The 24,885-nt window shown below is 40.1% G+C and overlaps 1 protein-coding gene across 2 annotated transcripts in view; it reads left to right on the forward strand.

Annotated features, from left to right (window-relative positions):
* Window positions 1–13,925: 13,925 nt before the first annotated feature.
* The window catches only part of GTF2A1 (general transcription factor IIA subunit 1), a 46,717-nt gene continuing 35,757 nt past the window's right edge, over window positions 13,926–24,885 (forward strand). The window contains exons 1-2 of one of the 2 annotated variants that reach the window (XM_041759207.1): window positions 13,926–14,023; window positions 19,849–19,950. In XM_041759207.1, coding sequence (XP_041615141.1) covers window positions 19,936–19,950 — 15 coding nt within the window. In that variant the 5' untranslated portion in view covers window positions 13,926–14,023; window positions 19,849–19,935. Of the gene's footprint in view, window positions 14,024–15,076; window positions 15,591–19,848; window positions 19,951–24,885 lie in introns of those variants that run through there. The other variant, XM_041759206.1, reaches the window with a different exon arrangement.

Genomic DNA, 24,885 nt, shown 5'->3' on the forward strand with positions numbered 1-24,885 from the left:
CTACCTCTTACAGAAGGGGCATTGCCCTCTAACAATGTACCCTGAGCCTCATTCCAGGTTTTGGTCTGAGAGCTCCCAGTTTGCAAACTGTATTTTGGTGTGTGCACAATAAACTTTTATGAATCACTGCTTGGTCATTCATTGGTTTTCTGTCATTTATGAACTTTTGACAACAGTTGCTTGGTGAGGCCAGAGACATGTGGCTTACTCTTTAGGAAGATGTTCTAGCAGTTGCCCACATAACATCTTATATGAATTGCATCAGATGTAAGCACAGGAGGGCACTTAGCTGCAAAGGAAGCTCAAAAATGTAATCTCTTCTGCATAAGACTAGCTAAAACCCAGGGTATTCTATTACTAAAGGAAAGGGGAAAATGGGTATTTAGCAACAGTTAGTGATCTTTGTCACATTAGTTAATAGTGGGCCTATTACCCACCTACTCTATGCCTTCCCACAAGTAACTAAGACCAGAGAAAAGCATCACAGCCATAATGATTCTTGTCCTAAATCTCAAGAAAGCAATTGATTCTCCATAACAACCTTATACACTTTTAAAAATACCTTTGAAAAAAAAAATACCTTTGATGTTCTGCCACAAAAAATGACTATTTCATATTTTCTCCTCTTTTCTCAAACCTTCAACAGTTCCTTCCCACTCTTAACACTGCACTCTCAGCTGATCCTACCCTTATATTTTACTGAAATTTTTGAAACAATCACAGGGAGTTCCTTTGCTTCCTACCACCAAATCTATCAACCTACCTACACATTTCTACCATCAAGTCTAACTTTCTTTGTTCTCATCCTGTCTCCTTTAAGCATTCCATTCCCAGCAAAGATGAACACTTCCCTTTTTGCTCTGAAGCCTATCCTCACTGGCATTTCTCAAAGAGTGATGACTACAGTTTCTCTTGCATCATTATGCTTTTATTTTTCTCCTGTTGGCTATTCCCAGAAATAGTCTCTAATAATTTCAAAAAACCATTTGAGGAAAGGATTCTGGGAAGGTGGTGGAGGAGGATGCACCAGGAGTCTGTCTCCCCACCTAGACATCAATTGCATTGACAGAATCAGATATAACTCTGTTGGAATTCTGGAGTCTACTGAAGGCTTGCAACTTCCAGGCAAAGCCTTGGACAGTAAATTGCAGTTAGTTTCAGTCAATGTTGGCTCTTAGCAGAGTAGCAGCTGCACAGTCCCATCTCTCAGCCCTGTGGCAGGCCCTGCACATACTCCAGAAGCAGCTTGCGTGTCATTGCAGGAGCCAGAGTACACACATAAGACCCTGTCCTCCAAACATAGGCAATCTATGCTCTGACTGCTGATTGCTCCTTCTGATCATAGAGATACAAAGAAGTTATGTTTGCTCTCACCATATTCTCACTTCTTTTCTTCTCAATTCACTCCAATTTAATCTTCCATCTCTATTACTACACTATAGCGGCTTTTGTCAATGTCCTCTGACTGGACAAATCTAAAGTCTTTCTTATATGCTTCTCAGCAGCATTTGGCAGCTTTAACTACTCTCTTCTTGCAACATTCTCTAACCTTGGTGTCCACATCCACCTCCTACCCTCACTACCATTCTCCTAGTTTATATTTTACATCATTGCCAACTCCTCAGTTTTGTTTTTTGGTTCTTTCTCCTTGGTTCATTCTCTAAATGTCAGAATGCCTCTACTCTTTCCCCTTACACTCTTTGCACAATCTCATACATTCTCATGGCTGTAAGTACCTATACGTACTAAATGATTCTCAAATATTTATTTCTGGGTCAAATTGTTAACTTCTAAACTGATATTCGACAGTTTATCTGATGTCTCCATTTGAATGCTTGACAGACATCTGAACCTAACCATAACAGGATTTTTCTCACCTAAACGTGTCTTTCCCCAAATTTTCCCCAACCTAAATGGCACCAACATCCTCCCTGGCACTTGACAGAAATTTATAAGGCATCTTTGATTGCTCATTTTTCTAAAACCCCATGTTCTACCCAAAGCAAGCCTTACTGGATCCCTTCCCAAACATAGGATGACTTTTTCTATCCCCACTCCTCTCACCTGGATTTCTACAAATGCCTAACATAAAATATTCTACTTATCTTGTCTGTTTCACCAACCTCATGGGCTTCATGAGTGAAGGGAATTTGAGTTGTTTTGTCTTCTGCTTTATGCTCACAGTTTAGAATAGGGCCTGATGCTCTATAAGTATTTGTTGAATGATCGGAAGAAAAGTCTAGTGGGAATCAGACATGCAAAAACTGAATTACAATACATTCTTTTAAATGGAAGTATGCACAAAATTTAGAAAGGAGAGTGTTTCCGGATTTGGAAATTAGAGACATCTTTAGTCTTCCTTTTTGGATGAAAGAAAAATAAGCCCAAACCAAAGAATACTGTGGAAATATTTGTCTTAACATTCCCTTTAAAATGTACATTGAGGGGGCAGCCTGGGTGGCTCAGCGGTTTAGCGCAGCCTTCAGCCCAAGGCCTGATCCTGGAGACCCAGGATCGAGTCCCATGTCAGGCTTCCTGCAAGGAGTCTGCTTCTCCCTCTGCCTGTCTCTCTCTCTCTCTCTCTGTGTCTCTCATGAATAAATAAAAATCTTTTAAAAAATAAAATGTGCATTGAAGCATAATACACAAGTAATTATATCAATTATTATCACTTCAAATAATTTACAAAAATAAATATAGAGAAACAATGATGAGGGTATTAATGGAAGGAATTAAGCTTCCAGGAGCTGGATTTCTCTAGAAAGGAAAAAAGGTAAGGGAGAAAGACATAAGTGTGTAATGTGAAGAAAGACAAAGAAACAATTTTTTAAAATTCCTTTTTCTGGAGGAATGAGAATGGAGGTTGGTCTCAACTTTACAAGACAGCTCTGTGGGACCTCTGTATAAAGTCAGAGAGAGTGAGGACAACCTATCATGGGTAGCTTATGACTACCGATTAGTATTTAAAATGTAGAAATCTGGGGTACCTGTGTGGCTTAGTTGATTAAGCATCTGTCTTAAGCTCAGGTTATGATCTCAGAGTCCTAGGATAGAGCCCTGTATCTCTGCTCAGAGGGGAGCCTGCTTCTCTCTTTCCCTCTGCCCCTTCTCAGAGGGCAGAGGGGAGCCTGCTTCTCTCTTTCCCTCTGCCCCTTCTCAGAGGGCAGAGGGGAGCCTGCTTCTCTCTTCCCTCTGCCCCTTCTCTTGCTTGTGCTTTCTCTTTCTCTCTCTCTTTCTCTCTCTCTCTCTCTCAAATAAAGTCTTTAAAAAAAAAAAAAAATATATATATATATAGAAGTCCTAGGAACTGTCAACTCCATTTCTAAGAATTTATCCTATAAAGATAATAGCAAACGTGTATAAAGGTAGATTCACAAGGACATTGTTGCAGTAATGTTTAAAATAGCACAAAAAGAAACAGCCTATTCTTTTGTGTACCTGCAGAGGTGCCATTAAAGCCACCTAGACAGAGTGAAATTTACTGGTCTAGAAAGTGGTCTGTGATATACTGGGTTTATGAAAAAGACAAATTGGGGTACCTGGGTGGCACAGTCGGTTAAGCATCTGACTCTTGGTTTCAGCTCAGGTCATAATCTCAGGATTGTGAGATGGAATCCCATGTTTGGCTCCACACTCTGCATGGATTCTGCTTGAGATTCTATCTCCCTCTCCCTGTCTCTTCTGTTTGTGCTCTCAATCTCTACAATAAATAAACAAATAAATCTTTTTAAAAAGGGGAGAAAGAAGAATATTGTATATAAAATTTAAGGCATGAATTCCTTTTTGTAAAAAACAAAGTGTACTCCTATTTATCTATATACATATATGTATCCAGAGATGCTTTGTGGGCATGAGAAAAACACATATGTGATTGAAAAGTACGATTAGAAACACAGAAATACATGGGTTTCATCTTTTATTTTCATCATTTATTTTATATGATTTTTTATGTGATTTTTACTTGATGGCTTTTGGTAATTTAACTTTTCTTGTTTTTTTGTTTTTCCTCCCCAAATAAAATATTTTTTGAATATCATGATTGGTTCAGGATAAAATTAAGAGGGCTACATATGGAGACTAAGAACATACTGAGGTTTTTGAAAATGATCTGTATTTGATAATCATTATCCAATCATTTAAAAAAATTTTAAAAATCAGACAGAAATTCTGATTTGTTTTTTAAGTGAGTATTGGATGGGTGAAAATACATTAAGGTCACTGAAAAGAGGCTATGTTTGGTATTCTATAATGACTGTATATTTTTTTAAATTTTTATTTATTTATGATAGTCACAGAGAGAGAGAGAGAGAGGCAGAGACACAGGCAGAGGGAGAAGCAGGCTCCATGCACTGGGAGCCCGATGTGGGACTCGATCCCAGGTCTCCAGGATCACGCCCTGGGCCAAAGGCAGGCACCAAACCGCTGCGCCACCCAGGGATCCCTGTAATAACTGTATTAAAAAGGAAAAATAAAAGCAAAGGAACAATAATGGAGACCATGAGAGGCAAGAGAGAGGGAAGGAGAAAGGAAGGTTAAGTTCGGGGAAAAGGAGAGACAGGAAGAAGGGATTTGGAATTGATTGTATTGTTCACTAAAATTAGAGAAAATTAAGATGCAATTATGTAATGAATTCTATCCTTGGAAAATAAAACCATCGTTAGTGATAAATATCCCTAAGGAGGCTACGAAATATATGAAGAAGAAATGAAACATCACTCCAGGGACTGTGGTTTCCTAGTTCTGTGTTCTATTTGGGCTCTGGTGTCTTTTGTCCTCCTATGGCCCAATAACTGTATTGATTGTCTTTTATTACACACTACAGTATATCTTAAAGCTGGAAAATCTATCATTTCAATGTAACATTTATTGAGGAATGGTAATGCATTTTACACTTGACAAATGAGCAATTATATCTCTTGCCTAGAGATTTATATAAGGCCTCTAGTTTTAAACAGTCTGAGTCGTTTCAGGAAATAGATCATTTTCAACTGATTTAGAAACAGAAATCAGTTATTCAAATGATTTAGCCTCAAAGAAACTGGTGAAAAATTTACTAATTCAGAGTGTAGTATGTGTTTCATCTCAAACTTGGATTTGCTTCCTTTGATTCTAATTTTACAGATGGAAAAAAAAAAAAAAAAACCTTACATGTCCAAAAGATAGAGATCGCTTTGCTTAATTGATGACTCAGTTCAGAAGTATGTTCTAATTCTTATTTGCTCTACTGCCCAACATGGTATAGACCAAGACAAAATGGAATCCATTTAATTTTCTGTACCATCAATATTATTATTATTGTTGTTGTTGTTATGGTCTTCAGTATTTACTGAGGACCTACTTTGTGCCAATCACTACACTAAGGGATTTTACATGGATTATCTCTTAATCCTCATGTAACTCTCTAAAGCAGAGAATATTACTAAACTGCCACTTTACAGATAAGGTAACTTAACTTACCCATGATCAGAGCAAGGACAAGCCTCTTGGTCTATCTGACTGTATAGTCCACACATTTGGCTACTTGTTATACCACTATACCTTTCAATATATACTGCTTCTTCTGTTTTTTTGTGAAATGACATTAGCACATGCCCAATTTAATTAATCTACATAATCCAGGGTTAGGCCACTGGCTTTTTAGGTAAAATAGAATTCCCCTTCTTAATGTTCTACTAAAAATGGTCATCCTTTATTTTCTTGTTTTTATGAAAGCATTAAAAACATAATGATAAATCTAGACATAAGTGTTTTGATTATAGAAAATCTTGCTAGAAAATGACTGTTCTTGACAAATTTAGTAATTGAGTAGGTGCTATGTAAAATGGGAAATGGATGATTTTCAACTGATGTAAAAACAGAGAAATTAAACAATTTAATAAATGCTTCTTGACGACGCTTTTATGAAGGCAATTATATTTAATCAGGGCAGAGTTTCAGTTTCAGGTCTCAGTTTTGCATAAGCTATAGGGTTTCTCTTCTCCCAAATAAAGTTTAACTCATTATATAATTAACATACATACATTTGACAAATTTAAGGAGCAAACACGGGTTTGACTCAAAACCTTTGCATTCTCCTGGATTTATAGTTTCTCATTTCTAAGACAAGTTTAGGAAAGAGCCTTGAACTTGTACCGCTAAAATTTCACAAGTTAACAGCAATATGACCTTGGGCAAGTCACTGCAGAAGGTGCGTCTCAGTTTTCCATCCACAATGAAGGGATCACATTACTTACCTCATTGGGCTGCTACAAGCTTTAAAGGAAGTAGCATGGGGATTAAAGCTTTTAAAGTAAATCCATTATTATTATGGCTTCTCATCTTGGCAGGAACACAAAATGGCAAATTCCTCGTTTTTTTTTTTTTTTTTTTCTTAATCTCCACTTTTCCTGTTTAAGCATCTATGATGTTTTTTTTGCCTGTTGGTTATCTCATTACTTTGAAGAAGCATTCTCCAACATTAATCCAGCGCCTTGCTTGCAACAAGGTATTTGAAATGCACCCCTTGATTTTATCACAGAAAACTGCTAAACAGAAGACCAGCCCTCAGTATTTTCTGCCGCCTCCCTTTTTATAAGCTCTACTATCTCTACTACCAGAGGAAGGTAGATTCTCAAGAACTGAAAATGGTCCATCCGGTTCAAGTCATAATTCTCTAAGATATAGTTTGTAGATAAACTGAAGATTTACCTATGATGTGTTTTATTAGAAACACATAGAATTATCTGTCGTATCAGAAGCCTCTATCCAGTCAAAGATGTATGAATAAGAGGTTAAAGTTAGCATGTGAATCAAAGACAATGTGGAGGCACCTGGGTTGCTTACTCGGTTAAGCATCTGCCTTGGGGTCAGGTCATGATCTCAAGGTCCTGCTCAGTAGGGATTCTCCTCTGTCTGCCCCTCCCCACCGCTCATGTGCTCACTCTCAAATAAATAAATAAATAAAATCATAAAAAAAGATAATTTATCTGATAGAATGTTATAAAATGATGTTATAAAAACATCAGAGTGAGCACCTTAATTTTCATCATTTTTAACTGTCCCAAGTCACAGCTGTTCAACTTGTGAATCAAGATAAGGCATCGGTGGCTGAGGTCCAAGAATCAGAGAAAGAGGAAACCTATGCAATTAAACAGTGTTTAATATTAATTACATTTATAACACAATACCAGGCCTTCTTGGGGATATGAATTGTCTTTTGACTGGAAGATAAGCTGTCTGGAAAACACTGATTGAAGCTCATAACTGATTAGTTCATAATTGTCATTTCTTTTAGTTTATTTGAATTAGGATCCAAATAAGTTCCACACATTGAGATTGATTTGATCTGTTTCTTAATTGTCTTTTAATCTATAGGTTCCTTTCTCTCTCCCTGAATGTACTTGTTGAAGAAATCGGACTATTTGTCCTATTGTTTCCCAGGGTCTGGATTTTACTGATTGCATTCTGGATATGTTGTTTGAAATGTCCTTGCAGGGATGCCTGAGTGGCTCACCAGTTAAGTGCTTGCCTTCAGTTCAGGCCATGATCCTGGAGTCCCAGGATTGAATCCCACATCAGGCTCCCTGCATGGAGCCTCCTTCTCTCTCTGCCTATGTCTCTGCCTCTCTCTCTGTATCTCTCATGAATAAATAAATAAAACCTTTTAAAAAAAAATGAAATGTCCTTGAATCCTCTGTATTTTTTGTAAATTGTTAGTTGGATCTACAAGCTTAGTCGGATTTAGGGTTTATATATTTGGGTGGTGGCTGTGAAGGTAGCATGTTCTTTGTCAGGAACCATAGACAGACGCCTGGTTGTTTCCCTTTTTGTGGTGTTAGCAGATGTCAGCACTTAAAGCCTTTATCTCAACTCATTAGAGGTTGCAATATGGTGATATTTTTGTCATTCTTCATTCACTTATTAGCTGGAATACTTCTCGAATGAGAAACTTCCTCTCATCTACTGTATTCATTTCCTGAGGCTTTTGTAATAAAGAACCATGTACTTGATGGTTTAAAAACAACAGAAATTTATTCTTTTGCATTTTTGGAGGCCAGAAGTCTAAAATAAAGATATTGGCAGGGCCACATCCCTCCCGGAGGCTCTAGGAGAGAACCTGTTCTTTGCCTCTTCCAACTTCTGGTGGCTGCTGACATTACTTTTGGCTGTGCCACTCCAATTTCTACCACTGTGGTCACTGTTTTTTGCACACCTCTACGTATCTCTTATAAGGACACTTGTCATCAGATTTGGGGCCTACCATGGTAATCCAGGATGTCCTGATCACAAACTCCTTAATATAATTATACCTGTAAAGACCCTTTTCCCCCAGGGTGCCAGGGTGGCTCAGCTGGTTAAGTGTCTGCTTTGGCTCAGGTCATGATCTCAGGGTCCTGGGATGGAGGCCTGCATCAGGTTCCCTGCTCAGCGGGAGTCTCAGGAGAAGTCTGCTTCTCCCTCTCTCTCTGTTCCTGCTCATGCTCTCTCTCTCTCAAATACATAAATAAAATAAAATAAAATAAAAGGCCATTTTTTTCAAGTAAGGTAACATTCACAGGTTCTGAGGATTAGGACATGGACATTTTCTTTTGGGGGCCACCATTCAACCCACTACATCTACTATTTGGTACTTTGGTGGTACAGTTCATGCTTGATTATTTTTCTTCATTTACCACTCTCCAAAATAATGAGTTAATTCCCCAACATCCTCCAATAGTGACCAATTAGAATTTTCATATTTTGTTTTTTAACAGTAGTACAAATGAATGGATTGAAATATTTGGTGTACTTCAACTTGCTGCAAATTCTATCCTATTGGTCTCAAAGTGTCTCATCTTTGGCCTATGGGGGCCGCTTCAGGCTGGCTTCTGGGTTTCTTTGACATGACACTGGCAATCTTTGGTATCTTCTATTATGAGTTGAATTGTGTCCTCTAAAAAAGAGATGTTGAAATCCTAATCCTAGTACCTCAGAAAGTGATCTTATTTGGAAATAGTGTCTTTACAGAGACAAGTTAGAATGCAGTCTTTAGGGTAAGCCCTAATCCAATATGACTAGCATCCTTACAAAAAGGAAAATTTGGGACACAGAGACAGACATGTACAGAGGGGAAACCATGTAAAGACACAGGGAGAATGTCAAATATAGATGGAGGCAGAGATTGGAGTGATGCGACCATAAGCCGAAGAACAGCAAAGATTGCTGGCCACCACCAGATGAAGAAGCATTATACTCAGGGTGTCATTAGAGCATGGTCTTGCTGACACCTTGATTTCAGACTTCTAGCTTCCAGGACTGTGAGAAAATAAATTTCTATTATTTTAAGCCACCCAGTTTGTGGTACTTTGTTAAAATAGCCCAGAGAAACTAATACATCTCCCTTGTTATCTGTATGAAAATATATTCTAGACTCATTTTGTATTAGGTTGAGCAATAATTGGCAATTTCATCTGGTCCAAGCTGATATTTTTCTTGCTCTGGTCCTGGAGTCAGCAATATCTGAGAATATCAAAGGAGCCTTGATTCCTTTGAGTGGAAAATGGTATTTCAAGATCATAATCTGGGAGCTAGAGAAACTCACAGTTACTAAACTGGTCACTGTGCCTAGGCTCTTTCAGAGCTATGTATATTTTATAAGCTAAAACCTTGAGTTTGGGTTTTGTTGTTTTTTAGAAAAAAGACATTTCTTGGTCTTGACTTGGAATCAGAATAAGACATTTCTCCAAGGAGTACTGGTCTTGAAGTGCCATAACCTAGGCCTTATGTGTACTCATTGCTACTGGGTTGGTTATTTCTACGCCTTTTCAGAGGCAGGGTAAAAAATAAAATGCTTTATGATGCTTCTAATTCAAATTAAGGACTACAGAATTTTTACTTCTTCATTTGTATTTTAAATCTCCATTTCCTTTCCCCCATGTTGGTAGTCCTGGTTTTCATGAATGATTGAGATGATATAATTAGAACATCATATAATTACCCATTTTACTTATCTCACGTTTTACATTTAAAAAACCAGAACACATACACAAACATTGTCACATCAATGCAGAGAAGAGTGAACAAATTTTTTTATATTTATTCATTTTTTTACAAAATATCTCACTATGGATGTATAGTCAAATTGCTGTGTTTTAAAGTCACTTGAAAAGGTTCTCCTCTGTGTGTTATGAAACATAATATTAGGTTTATCTGCTTCATTTTATTTCAGTTCTGAGACCAATTACAATTAAATTTATTTTATAAATAAGTTAATTTTATCTTATAATTAAAGTGAACAGATTTCCAGAATCAAATATAAAAGATATATTTAAGTAAGCCTAGTTTCCATTCCTGTCCTCATCATAATATTTTCTCCTTGTCCTTATAGGTAACCTTCCTTTAAAACAAATATGGTTTATCTTTTTTTTTTTTTTTTAATATAAGCAAGTGTATGGACACACATTTATATAGTTTCTCTTTTCTTAAATGGTAGCATACAAAGAACACTTATCTCCACTTGCTTTTCTCACTCAACACTATATCCTAAAGATTAATCCATAGTGGCATATAGAGATCTTCCTCATTCCTTGTCATAGTTGCAGAATATTTCACCATGTGCACGTACCATAATTTATTCTAGTTTATTTAACCAATCTCCTTATATGGACATATCAGGGTGTTTCCTTTCTTTCGGTGTGATAAGCAGTCCTATAATGAATAGTTCTGGGCATATACCTTTTCATATTTTTACTACTATATTTATGGGTTGGAGTCCTAGAATTGGCATTGTTGGGTCAATGGGCAAATTCATATGCAATTTACTATAGTTGTGCACATATGTAACCAAGCAACTTGATGAATTCCAATGATAAATCAGCTTTTAGCTTAAGCAGTTTTCTTTTTTATTTATTTGAGAAAGAGAGTGCGTGCATGAGTGAGGGAGAAGGGGAGAGGGAGAGGAAGAAACAGACTTTTCCATTGAACATGGACCCCAACTCAGGGCTCTATCTCACAACTCTGAAATTATGACCCGAGTTGAAATCAAGAGTCGGAAGCTTAACCTCCTGAGCCACCCAGGCACCCCTTAGCTTTAGGAATCTCATCTCATGACAGCATATATTCTATATACATACAAAAATTACTCTGTATACTCACCACTTATCAAAATTTAGTCGAACTTTTTGTGGTTAAATTAATCATCAACCACTGGCATCATTATTAAAATCCCATAGGAGTATTCTATAAAGTGAGTCAAAAAATCTTCCACTTGCTTTGATGTTATTGATGTAACTTAACCATTAATAATAAAACATCCACCCAATACTTACCAAAGCACTTTCTAGAACCTTTGATCTTCCCAACAATCATAAGTGATGGTTAATATTTCATCTTATCAAGCACAGAGAATTTTAGTTACTGCAGAAGATCTCACAGTAAGGTAAAAGCACTGTCAAACCTGACTGCACATACTTTGCACTGTTATTTTTGCTAAGCTACCACTAACTGGCTTATATTTCCATATACAAAAAATAATTGCAAGTTTGTTGCTGTTTTAAGACATGAAGTAGCAATTTTAAACTGTAAGTTAGAGGAAGAGAACATTAAAAAAAAGAGTTAAAGAAATCTCCTTACATGTATAAAAGTAATTGGTGTGGCCAGTAATTTCTTTTTACACACTGCATCAAACATCAGTACATGAGGAAATCAACAGACATTTTTTGTTTTGTTTTGTTTTTGTAAAGGCCTAAAAAATAGGTGAACTTTGAATATAACTTTTTTTGGTAGAACTGAAATACATCAGTGCTCTTGCTATCTTGAATGAATGCAGTAACTAGGCACTATACAAAAGGGACTTTCATTAGGATTGGTAAGCTTGAGTTACAAGATCTTTCCTTTTCACTTCTGTTTTCTCCAAAAGTACCCAATACTACTGAGCGTGTAAGGGCTACATGATGCCTTAAATATGCCAGATAATCAGCTTTATTGATCTACCTATTATTTAAGAACATGGATACTGAAGTTACGTAATGAGATTTTAGTTCAAGCTAATTTCCTTGAGTAGTCTTTTTAGATTGTTTTTTTTTTTTCTTTTCTTTTTCTTTTTCTTTTTTTTTTTTTTTTTTTTTTTACCATTGTTGCTAAAATAGTCATTTGGACACCAAAACATTTTAATATTTGGACATACAAGGCTTGATGTCATTTTGTTTATGCTATATTAAAATTGATGCACTAAATTTTTCAGTTGCTTCTTTTGTTTCATTAGTTATCCTGTGTTTAGGCAGAATATTAACATCAAAAGAAAGAAGTAACTTTTTATCATTCAGTGCAAAACATTGAGTAAAAAAAAAAAAAAAAGTTTCATCATCAAGAAAGAGAGCACTCCATGTATCTATCTGAGTAATGGCTGTTACAAAGTATGACTTCACAAACTGAAAATCCTTGTACCATACATGGTACAAAGAATTTCTATAGTTACAAAAGTTATTTAAGCTTCCCTCCTCCAAGAAAAAGTTCAGTTAGAAAGAATTTAAATATAATGCTATATCTATCCTTACATGGGAGGAGCTTTCTATTCACAGATTTCCAGTTTTGTGAGTTAAACAGCTGTAGCCTCCAATTTTTTTTTTTAAGATTTTATTTATTTATTCATGAGAAACACAGAGAGAGTGAGGCAAAGACACAGGCAGAGGGAGAAGCAGGCTCCATGCAGGGAGCCCAACCTGGGACTCTATCCCAGGTCTCCAGGATCACACCCTGGACTGAAGATGGTGCTAAACCGCTGCCCTGTAGCCTCCAAATTAATCAGACCTACTATTTTGGTGCAAGATCAGGAAATGTCTCTGAAACTAAACTGGCTGGCACACATACATAGTGACTGAGGGCATATTGCAAGTAAATGACGACGCGATAACAGTTAAGTTGGAATGGAATCCATGGTGGTTACTTAGAAGCCAGCCACACTGGAGGGAGAAGGGAAGATAACTGGGTCAACATTAGTCAAGTGCTTCAGCATTGTTGCAATGAAAAGTGTGTAAAAGAAAAAAAAGGCCATCTCAGAGCCTCCAGGAAGTATGAAGGTCTGGGTTGTCTGTCTTTTTAATCTTATAATTATAATTTGTTACTTCTTAGGTCAGATTCAATCAGAGCATAACTGTCACTAATCTCCTTGGGAATAAATCCATGGAGAATAAATCTCATAGATTCTTTTTTTTTTTTTTTTTAAGATTTCATTCATTCATTCATTCATGAGAGACAGAGAGAGGCAGAGGGAGAAGCAGGCTCCATGCAGGGAGCCCGACATGGGACTCGATCCTGAGACTCCAGGATCACACCCTGGGCTGAAGGCAGGCGCTAAACCGCTGAGCCACCTGGGAATCCCCAAATCTCATAGATTCTAACCCATGTTTTATATGCAGTGGTCTCCATCTTAATTGAGGGCAAAACATTTAGTTAAGAATATCAAGTGGCTAGGGAAGAAAGTGAGGTGGAAGACAAGGGATTCCAAGAGCAAATACTTGGTAGTACCTATACATAAAAAGGTAAAAAAAAGAACACCTCCTAGAAAGTGGTGATATTTGCCAGTATCGGTACTGTTTAGTGTAACTTTTTGAGCTGTTGGTCACCTGAATATCAAATAAATTACGAATGTTGGTGGAACCCTATTTCTATGTATCAAAAACACGATGATTTTTTGTTTGTTTAAGTGCCCTCACGCAGGCTGCTGTGCAAGGGAACTGAAACGAGACTGTTGAGGCAAGAATATAGGATCAGGGTGTGCTAAAAGAGACATCTCAAAATTAATGGATATTCTTTACGCCCGTCACAAACATACCGACAACTTCCCATTTTCTGAGTGTTAACGGCTTCTGCCCTAATTTCTTCCTGCAGGTCCTGGCAGGTTGCAGCTTTCTCTGTCTCGTACATCGCCTTTGATTATTTCCCCAAATATACTTTCGGTGGCATACGAACTTTGACATTTCGTTTTGCTTTACGAGGAGGACCCGCTCCTTCACTTGCCCGGACTACAGTCCACGTCTCTCCAAGGTCCTGGGGACAGGAGAATCAGGTACGGTGAGCTGTGCCTTCGGAGCGGGGCACTCCCGGATCTGCGTGAGCAGCGCAGGTCAGGCGCCTCCTGGCTCCTACTCCCGCACGTGGGCTGTCTCCGCTCGCTCTGGCAGCGAGGCCGCGAGAGGGGGGGCCCGACGGAGGGATTTCCTGCCAGTCCGAGGCGCAGGCCATGCGGTCACAGAATTTCGGCCGTATTTAAAAATCGAGGGGGGACGTTATCGTGCTGTCATAATCCGGTGATATGTAGGTTGTTTTTTTCTTTTTCTTTTTCCTTTCGGCATTCCCACCACTGTTCTAAGCCACGTAGAGTACTAGCACGCTAGTAAGGGGCCGAACCTTGGGGAAACAAGCCCAGAGCCTTTGAGCTGTACCGGTGGAAACGACTCAGCCGGTTCAGGGGTCATTAATTCGGAAATGTGTTAGCAGCGGGCTCAAATCAGCTTTCCCCGTTTAAGAACACGCACACGAGCTTGCCGGCGAAGGGCCCAGCCTTCGCGAGAGGAACGGGCGCCTCTGAGCTCCGAGTCCACGACGAGCTCACGCCCCGAGATGACTCCGCATTTAAACTCTGCCCGGAGTCCGAGCGCTCCGGGGGCCGGAAGCGGGGCCACGTGACCGGTCCGCCTCCGCAGCCATTGCTAACGAGGCAGCCGCCAGCGCCCCTTCTGTATTTCCTCGCTTCTCCAAGCGCAGGGAGACGCAGAAACACCTGACAAGCGTTGGTTGCCAGGTAGCTTTGGACTAGAGGGTCAACACAACTCATGCTTTGTCCAGCGATACTTTGCAAGCCCCTCAGCCCAAAACAGCTGTGGGGCACTTCCGCCTGGGTGGCAACCAGGTGATCACGCGAGACTTGGGGAGCCGGCCGGACGACTCGACTACCCCAGTCCCCGCGCTCCGCCAGCCCAGCACCCTCCGCTGCGCGTGACGACGCGGCCCGCGGCGGCCTCCGCCCCGGCGCGCCTGCGCACGCGGCTCTCGCGGTGTCTCGCGCTCAGCCCCGCCCACCTCTGCCCCCGCCCTTTCCGCCCCTCCCTCCCCCTCCGCCCTGTCTCTCGGCGGCAGCGGCGGCGGCGGCGGCTCGCGCAGCTCGTTGGCTCACTATATAAAGGGGAGAAGCGGGCGGACCGGACGGCTGGAGCTGCAGCCGGTGGCGGCAGCGGCGGCGCGGGGAGCGGCGACCGGTGGTGGTTTCCCTCCTTGGCGCGGGGTGGGGAGCGGGCAACGCCCCCCCGGACCCCAGAAGGGTCGTGGCTTTTTTTTTTTTTTTTTTAAGGGCGATTCTCGAGGTTTTTTAGCTCGGGGAGGACTGCCCCCCTCCTCCTCTTCCTCCTCCTCCTCCTCCTCCTCTCACCGCTCCCCTTCTACTCTTTCAGGATTCGATTTTGTTTGAAATTTTTACCCCCAATCTTGCGGTGGCTTGGGCCACCCTCCGGGTGTTTTGGTTTTTTTTTTTTTTTTTTTTTTTTCTTTTTGTTTTTAATCTTGTTTTCTCGGGGTTGCCCCCCCTCTTGTTTGTGTTGTGTGTGGAAATGGCGAACTCGGCAAATACAAACACCGTGGTAAGGACGTGGTTTGGCGGCCGGCGGGGGCTTCGTCCGGGCGGCAGCAACGGCCGGGCCGGGCGGGGGCGGGGACGGCGGCGACTCCCGGCCTCTACTCTCCTCAGCCGCCCGCGCGGCCGCCGCCGCCGCCGCTTCCCGCCTCGGGCGGAGCGGGCCGGGGCGGCGGGCGCGGGGGGGCGGGGGGAGGGCGCCTCGGGCTGGCGGCGGCGGCGGCGGCGGCGGCGGGAGGAGGGCGGGGGCGCCGGCGGGGCCTGGGGCCGCCGCGGGGCGGTCGGGGCCGCGCAGGCCGTTGGGCCGGGGCGAGCGCGCGGCTCCGGCCGCAGACCCCGGCCGCCGGGAGGGCGGGCGGGCGGGCGGGCAGCCTCCGCTTCCCCCCGCTGCGCCCCCCCGGGGGCCCGGCCGCGCCGGCTCGACCGGGGCACCCCGAGCAGCCTCCACAAACGAAACCCGCGTCTGGGGAATCGGGCGAGTCCCCAAGACCCGCCGTGTGGCCCACTTGAGTGCAGTGGAGGGCGAACGGCTACTTTGGGGGTTCCTTGGGATGTTTCTGGCGGTTGTGCTTACTAGAGGGAGCCTTCACTGAGGCCATTTTATATTTCTTAAAAAAAAAAAAAAAAAGAAAGAAAAGGACGAAGGTTGAAAAGCACTTATCTCGGTTCCTTCCGAATCGGTAAAATGGCGAAGGGGAAGCAACACCCCCATCGTACCTTCCACTAGCAAAAGCACCAAAGCAAACAAACAAACAAACAAACAAAAAAGCCTACAGTGGTCACAGCGCCCCTGCTTTCGCCTTGAAATTTGCCTACGTCCCCCCCCCCCCCCCCCGTTTGTCCCTTTTTGGTTACTTGCGATCACGTAGGTTTGCAAAAAGCAGTCACATAAAAACAACCTTGTCCGTCACCAACGCCAATGCGATCACTAGTCCACCCCACTCTTAGGTTTATTCTGACCGTAAAAACACGTTTTTGTTTTTTGTTTTTTGTTTTTCTGTTTTTGTTTTTTGCCCGGTCCCAAACGCCGCAGACGAGCCCGCGGCCGCCCGACCCCGTACCGTTGGCGACCCGGGTCGATCCATCATGGCTGCGGCCGCTTACCCTGCTTTTGAGTCCCTGAGCCTTGTGGTCCTCCTCCCTTTGGCTGCCCTGTTTATATAGAGCCATTGCCGCTCTCTAATATAGACTCTGCCAGGATGGGAAGGTGCTTTTCAGGCCTACGTCACCGCCTCTCCATTTAAACACTAGATCCGGCTTTAAATAGTGAGAGCTGCTGAGCGCGGGGCTGGGAGGTGCGTGCTCCCGAGGCGAGAGGCAGGAGCGTGCCGGGCGCCCGTTTATTTCTGGGCCCTTCAGCTGCCACCGGGATTTCGCGCCCGACCGGGCCGCTTTCGGGGGGGGGCCCCCAAGTTTTTTTTTTTGCTTTGACGCAGCAGCTAGGGTTTCCTGCCTTTGTTGGAGGGGGGGGGGAAGCGGAGAATTGCTGTCCCTTCTTATATTTTTATCTTTGCTTTTAAAGAGAATTGTAGCTCAGAGGTCTATGGTCATTTTTGTATTGGGAAATGCGTTATTGTTGGGCATTTAAAACAACAACAACAACAACAAAAACACCGCTTCCTGCATTAACTCTGAGCTGCAGGGTACTTGACTCTGATAGTGTTTCGTTCATCGAGTATTCAGAAAATGTGTTAGAAATAAAGCTCCTGTATGCCATTGTTTTTTTCTGTAATGTTAGACACAAAGCTTTTTGAAGAGAGAGTAAAGTGCCTAAAGCTTCAACGTGGGACCTTAATGTCCACAGTGCATCTATTGTATGTAGGGAAATTGTTGAGTAATGAGAGGGGAGGCTTAGTGCAAACTGGATTTTTAAAATACTAAAATTCGAAGTTGACGTTGTCTTTTGATTTCATTGGATATTAACATTCAAGATAGAAGTTAATGTGGTTTATTTTTCCAGTATTCTGCCTCCCCCCCCCCCCGGGGGGGGGACTAATACTTTGGAAAGGAACCTCCTAATTAATCATGAGATAGTGGCTCTTTAATGGCTCTTTAATTTACCTGTTTTTAAGCTTGGAATACCTGTGTTTTGAAAGCCAAGAAAAACCTAAATTACTTTGTATTTTGTAAAAGGCAAACATTTTGACTCAAATAAGATTTAGCATTTTAAATAATAGCTTGGAAATTGCTTATTTCAGATAGTACCCGCATACCCCCATGCTTTTAAAAACGTCAGTTTTGGGGGATCCCTGGGTGGCTCAGTGATTAAGTGCCTGCCTTTGGCCCAGGGCATGATTCTGGAGTCCCAGGATCGAGGCCCCTGTCGGGCTCCCTGCATGGAGCCTGCTTCTCTAGCTCTGCCTGTGTCTCTGCCTCTCTCTCTCTCTCTCTCATGAATAAATAAATAATATCTTAAAAAAAAAATAGGTATTTAAAAACAAACATCAGTTTTGGGGGGCATATCCACTTAGGAACAATTCAACTAAATTATTCTCTGTGTGTACTTCGCAAAGAATACACATTTCCCTTTATAGTGCTTTTATGAATCTGGTAAATGGTCAGGTTGTGGGTTAACTAAGGCACATAAGCAGAATCTTATAAAACAAGATAAATTCATTAAATAGGGAGTGCCAGAAGAACGCAAATTTTATAGCTGTAAATGTCTGGGTCTCCAAGCTGAAGATTTTTAGGAGTGATTGCCTTCAGAAAACACCAAACACCAGTTTGCTGAAAAAATAATTTGTATCATCAACTTAAGATTCATAGTAACAATTTAAAATTACACCACCTCTTTATAGTGCCTTAAAGATCATTATTGGCTTACAACCACTTTTTGAATGTTATTTTTGTAATTCAGTGGTTAAATCACCATAGATAAAGTGATACCTATAGTCAGTTACAATTTCTTAATATATAGAACCAGAATGTTAAAATAAGGAGGCCGTACAGAGTTTTACAATTTTGCACATGAATAATTTAAAGTTTAAAGAGGCAGATTTGATTAAAAAAAAGTCAGGGTAGTGAGTGGAATATCAAAGGTGAGGACCCACATATATAAATAGTTTTTCTGATTGTATTGAAAAGGGACAAATTTTAATGGTTGAGGTAAGTTATACAGAGGAACTCGTTATTTGTAGTTTTGGCAGTGCAAGAACACATTTTCTTAGCTCTCCTGTGATAACAATATTGTTGATAGAGATGCTAATGAAACATTTCTATTTGAGGTTTGGTTATGAGAGCAAACCCCTGGCCTTATTGGTAACCAGTAATTCTTACTTTAAGCAGCATATATAAACACAAGTAATGACAAACCTTAAAAGAAAAAGGCTGATAACCTTAATCGTGTGTGGTAATGGATAGGATTTATTACAGGGTAACTCTAGTTTTATCATGCTGAACATGCAAACTTCTTAACATTTTAAAAATAGGATCTGGGTTGGGCAAATTGACAGTAACTTGTGATTTTTAAAAAATACTTTATACTTTTTCAAGTGCTTTCACATCTATTCTCTTTTTATTCTTCTAGCATCCTTCTAGAAGCAGTCTTCCCCTCCAAGCCTTCCCAAGTAATACCCCCAAAATAGTAGTAATAATAGTAATAATAATTAGAAAAATAAACATTGAGGCTGTCATGATTTCTATTTCATAGCCATTGTCTGGGCAGTAGTTGAAGGAAAGAAATCCCGGGTAAGAAATCAGTGTCCCTTGTTCATATGGGGCTTTGAGACCTGATACTGTGGGTATATGAACAGTGTAAATGGTGTAGCTTAAAGGCACAGACTGGTTAACAGAAAATCGAAATTACCTGATTTTTAAATGAGATCGCAGATGTTATCAGGCAAATGACTGTAGGACATAAGGTTCTCTAGTATAAGGCTTAGTAAGGAGGTTGTGACAGGAGTCAAAGGAAAGAATACTAGGGACTAGACATGGCAACCCATAAGGCTATTTATTGGATCACATTAGGTGTTTTGATTATAACAACATAGGAAATTATAACTAGAAATCGTGCGGACCTTATATGTGTGAGGACCTCCTATATATAAATCACATTAAGTAGTTCTTAAGACTCCTTTTAAAATACAGTCATAGAATAATCCATCTTAACTGGAGCAAATGATATTTGTTAGTATGGCCCTATCTTCAAAGTTATATCTTCTAAAATAGGTTTTGGATAGTTGGAAAAATGGTTGTTGTATTATATATAATTTGTTTTGAATATGTGAAAAATTACCTTTTTCAAGTTTTTTATTTTTCCTTTAAAGCCTAAATTATACAGATCTGTGATTGAAGATGTTATTAATGATGTGAGAGACATCTTTTTGGATGATGGAGTTGATGAACAAGTTCTGATGGAACTAAAAACCGTGAGTTGGCCTCTTTTTGTTGTTTTTAATAGTCATGCTTATTTTTTTTTTTTCTTAAAATACTCTCTTCAGTCAGAGACTGATCCATAATTTTTCCATGGGATGAACATTCAGCTTTGCTGCAGTAGGCACTCTTATAGATAGGTGAAGGATGCTAGTTTTAGAAAAGCTCTGCCATCCATCCTTCCTCTGATCTTAGGTACACTCTTTATATTTCAGGTTCCTTATGTGTGATATGGGAATTGGTTGGACTTACCTTATAGGTTGTTTTGAGGATTAAATATAATAGCTATATAAAGTACTTAAGCACAGTGCCTGGCAATAGCAATCACTATTACTAATGGACCCTTAACATTGTATATTTATAGTCTAATTATTTGACCTACCTATAGTTTGTTTTTTTTCCCCCCTTTTTTTATGGTCTTAATGTGCCTGTATTCTAAAAAGTATTTATGTTGGAGATAAAATAAGTGCCTGATAAAAGAATTTCATGTTCACAAGTCTGATTTTTTTTTTTTTAATGTGAGCCAAATATTGGGTTTATTATATATTTTACTTTGGGAGCTAGTTTTTGGTCTCTTGGATTTCTTTGAATTTAAACAGAAATAATTAGATATTTTTATTTAGCATTCATGTTTTCTTGGTGTTGTAATGACTCATGAAATCATGGAATATTTTTGCCTTACTGCTCAGAACAGTGGTTCTCAAAATAAGGTCTGTGGAGTCCTGAGGTTTCTCCACAGACTTTTTTAGGAGGTCCATGAGGCTGGCCAAATGCCCAAGTCTGAATAATCATAATTTGTCCTATTTTCAGTAAAAGTTGTGTTCTGTGAAAAGTGGTCTGTTAAACTTGCTACTCAAATGCGCAAGGGCTTTTCCTTGAGATACCTGTTCCATACGCACAGTGTTTTATGTATGCTTCTCATTTCGACGCAGTGAATATTAAAAAGATGTTGCCTGAAGGATCAAGATGAGATCACTGTTAATATTAAGAAATGGGATTATCTGATCCTCTTTAATGAAATGTGTTAATACTTGGGATACTGCATAATTCACTGAACTTATATTTTTTCAAATGACCAATGCAGGATGTTGAAAAATTCCTTCAAAGTGGAAGATAAATTAATGGATTTTAATCTCAGAGTTCATTGGTGTTTGGTTTCAGATTCCACATTGTAGCTAACTTTTAAGAAACCATCACTGAAAATACTTTTTCTTTTCCCAACTGCTTAGCTGTGAGAAGAAAGATTTTCTTCATATACTTCAACCAAAATGGCAAGGTGGATGTAGGAGCAGATAGAATCCAGCTATTTTTCCTTTAGGCTGTTTGTGTTATATATGTTAACATGTGATGGATACTTGGCTGTTTTTAAATGAATTAGTAAACTCCAATTTATTTAGAATTTCATAAAAGCTCTTTAAGGTCCTCAGTAATTTTTGAAAGTGCTAAAGTATCCTGAAACTTAAGTTTTAGAACTGCTGGCTTAGAAATTGAGTATTGAGTTCCTTGAGGACTGTGTACAAATATGTAATCACAGTTAATGCTAAGAACATTTGTTATTAATTTATCTCTTCAATGGAGATAAGGAGGCTTCAGCTTAGCAACTTATTTTTTTTTTTTTTTAGCAACTTATTTTAAATAAAGTAAGCGTCACCTTTATTATGGTGATGAAATGTATCTTAGAGTGTTTAGACATCTGTGGATAACTTATGTAGAGTTAAGAAAAATCTGTCTGAGGAAGGAAAAATATATTTAAGTGAGTTGAGGAAGTTTTAATTTACCTTGAGAGAAGTGTAATGGTTATTAAAAGTGAAGAGTAGGCATCCAAAAATACAAGTGAAATAGTGCCAACTTTTGAGGCGTGAGTTGGAAGAATAGCAATATAAACTTCTCAAACAGCATAAAGTGTCTCAGGATGTGAATCAGAAGAGAGAATAAGATTCCTTTGTGTTATATGGAACAAATACTTTGCAGTTCATGTTACGCTCATACAATGATTGTCCTAGAAGTGCTTTGACCTTATGTGGAAGATGCAACATTTTTAAATGTAGAAAATCAGCTCCAGGGATGCCTGGGTGGTGAGCATCTTGCCTTCCGCCCAGGGCATGATCCTGCGGTCTTGGGATCAAGTCCTGCATCCGACTCCCTGCATGGAGCCTGGTTTTCCCTCTGCCTGTGTCTCTGCCTCTCTCTCTCTCTCTCTCTCTCTCTCTTGTGAATAAATAAATAAAAATCTAAAAAAATAAAATAAAATAAATAGATCTACCTGTATTTTTTTTTTTTAATTTTTTTATTTATTTATGATAGTCACACAGAGAGAGAGAGGGAGGCAGAGACACAGGCAGAGGGAGAAGCAGGCTCCATGCACTGGGAGCCCGACGTGGGATTCGATCCCAGGTCTCCAGGATCGCGCTCTGGGCCAAAGGCAGGCGCCAAACCGCTGCGCCACCCAGGGATCCCCTACCTGTATTTTTATTACATTTGACTTTTCAAATATTTGTTAGTGTGATATGTATAGTGTAGTATATAATATATGAAGATTATGTTTTATACGTTGATTTATTTAATGACAAAAATTATGAATTATTCAACTTTGAATCCCTAACTTCTATCACAGTGCCTCACATATGTGGCTGGTATTCGGTAAATATTTAATAATTAGTTAATGATAAACGTGGTTCCAGAATCTAACAGAACAAAGTAGTTTAATATCTTTGCTGTTTTTCAAATGGGACATACTCTTCTATTGTGGATTGTAACTGGATTTATTTATTTATTTATTTATTTATTTATTTATTTATTTATTTATTTTTAAGATTTTATTTATTTATTCATGAGAGACACAGAGAGAGAAGCAGGGACACAGGCGGAGGGAGAAGCAGACTCCATGCAGGGAGCCTGATACAGGACTGGATCCCTGGAGCTCCAGGGTCACGCCCTGGGCCGAAGGCAGGCGCTAAACCAACTGAACCACCCAGGGATCCCCTGTAACTGGATTTAAAAATAAACTTAAACTGAATTGGGTTTGTGTTATTTTAATTCTCTGTAGTAAATTTCTTCAGGATCTCATTAGAATTTCCAGAATGTGCCCTATCTGTGGTGATAAAAATGTTCTGTATCTGTGCTGTTCAATATAGTAGCCACTGGCGACATGTGGTTATTTAGCACTTGAAAAACAGTTAATGGAACTGAGTAACTGAATTTTTAATTATAATTAATTCCAACTTAAATCACCATGTGTGGCTGGTAGATATTGTATCAGACTCCACAGGTTTAGACATTCTTGCTAACAGAAACTAACATTGATTTTGTATTTTACGGTTTATAAGGGACTTTGTCATTAGCTCTAGTCCCTTCCCTCTTTTTGGCTGTTTCACTACCTTTATCAAAAACTTCCCCACTGCTGTGAAGGATACAGTGATGAATTAGATGATGAATTAAGATGAGTAATGACTGCATGTAATTTGAAGTTTAGCTAGATAATGCTGGAAGAGAGGCAATTAAAAAAAGTCAACCCAAGTCAACCCAGTTTTCTGAGGTTATCCCTTGAAACACTATGGGGCCTTCCTTAATGTATATACTATGGGAGATAGAAAAAACACATAAAACATAGTCTTAATAGTCTTTAATCTGTATTTGAATGTAAATTGTGTTTTGGATTGGTGAGTGATTATAGGTGGGAATGGCAGTCTAGAAATCCTCTTCAAAGTCAACGATAAAATTGTCCTCATTTCTGTACTATCAGACCTACCCATATCTAAACAGCAGATACTATGGGAGATAGAAAACATGGCCTCTCTTCTCAATAAAATAATGTGAGAAGAATTTCCCCAATTGGAGACCAATCTGAAACTCAGTTTATTGGTCTCTAGATCAGGTTTCTCAGCCTTGGCACTATTGTCATTTGTTAATTCTTTGTTGTAGAGAGCTGTTCTGTTCATGTTAACAGCATACCTGGCCTCTGCCCACTAGATGCCAGTAGCTCCCCTCATTTCTGACAACCAAAAATGTCTCCATGCTTTGCCGAAGTGTCCCTTGGTGTGGGGCAAAACCATTCCTGACTGAGAACCACTATTCTAAATATATTCTGTGTACCTCAACTCCCATTTCAAGGGAGTCAGAAATGCAGTTTTCTTGTATTTTATTCAGGAGCTAGATGTTTTGTGAAAGTAGAATCCTTCAAAGTTCTAGCCTGGAAAACTGCCAGGAAATAGTAGATCTTCATTCGTTCGTTCGTTCGTTCATTCATTCATTCATTCATTCATTCATTCATGAGAGACAGAGGCAGAGGGAGGAGCAGGCTCCATGCAGGGAGCCCAATGTGGGACTCGATCCCAGGACTCCAGGATCATGCCCTGGGCGAAGGCAGGCGCTAAACCACTGAGCCACACAGGGATCCCTGGAAATAGTAGATTTAATCACAAATTTAAAGATCAAAAAATAGACTCAGGGGGAATATGCTTTGATAAGATCACTTACCAAATGGTGGATATTTGAACCCAGGCCTTCTGTCTCCAGGTGACATACGTAATGCTTACCAGTAAAAAGAAAGGTACCAGAGTTGTGACTAGGCCTGCTGTGGTAGCAGCAATATAGTGTAGAGATTAAAGTTTAGATCAAAGCTGGGATTAAAAAGCTGGGTGAGGCAAGTGAGGTGCCTAGCGTGCATAATTTTTTTTTTTAATATTTTATTTATTTGAGAGACACACAGAGAGAGGCAGAGACCTAGGCAGAGAGGGAAGCAGGCTCCATGCAGGGAGTCCGATGTGGGAGTCAATCCCAGGTCTCCAGAATCACGCCCTGGCAGGCGCTCAACCGCTGGGCCACCCAGGCATCCCTAGGGTGCAGAATTTGAAGGACATTCAGTCTTCACTCTCAGGGTCCAGGTTCCCTGACTGGAATACTGGAGTCAGACTGCCTGGATTGTATCCCAC

The sequence above is a fragment of the Vulpes lagopus genome, chromosome 6, assembly GCF_018345385.1.
Source record: "Vulpes lagopus strain Blue_001 chromosome 6, ASM1834538v1, whole genome shotgun sequence".
NCBI classification, from domain to species: Eukaryota; Metazoa; Chordata; class Mammalia; order Carnivora; family Canidae; genus Vulpes; species Vulpes lagopus.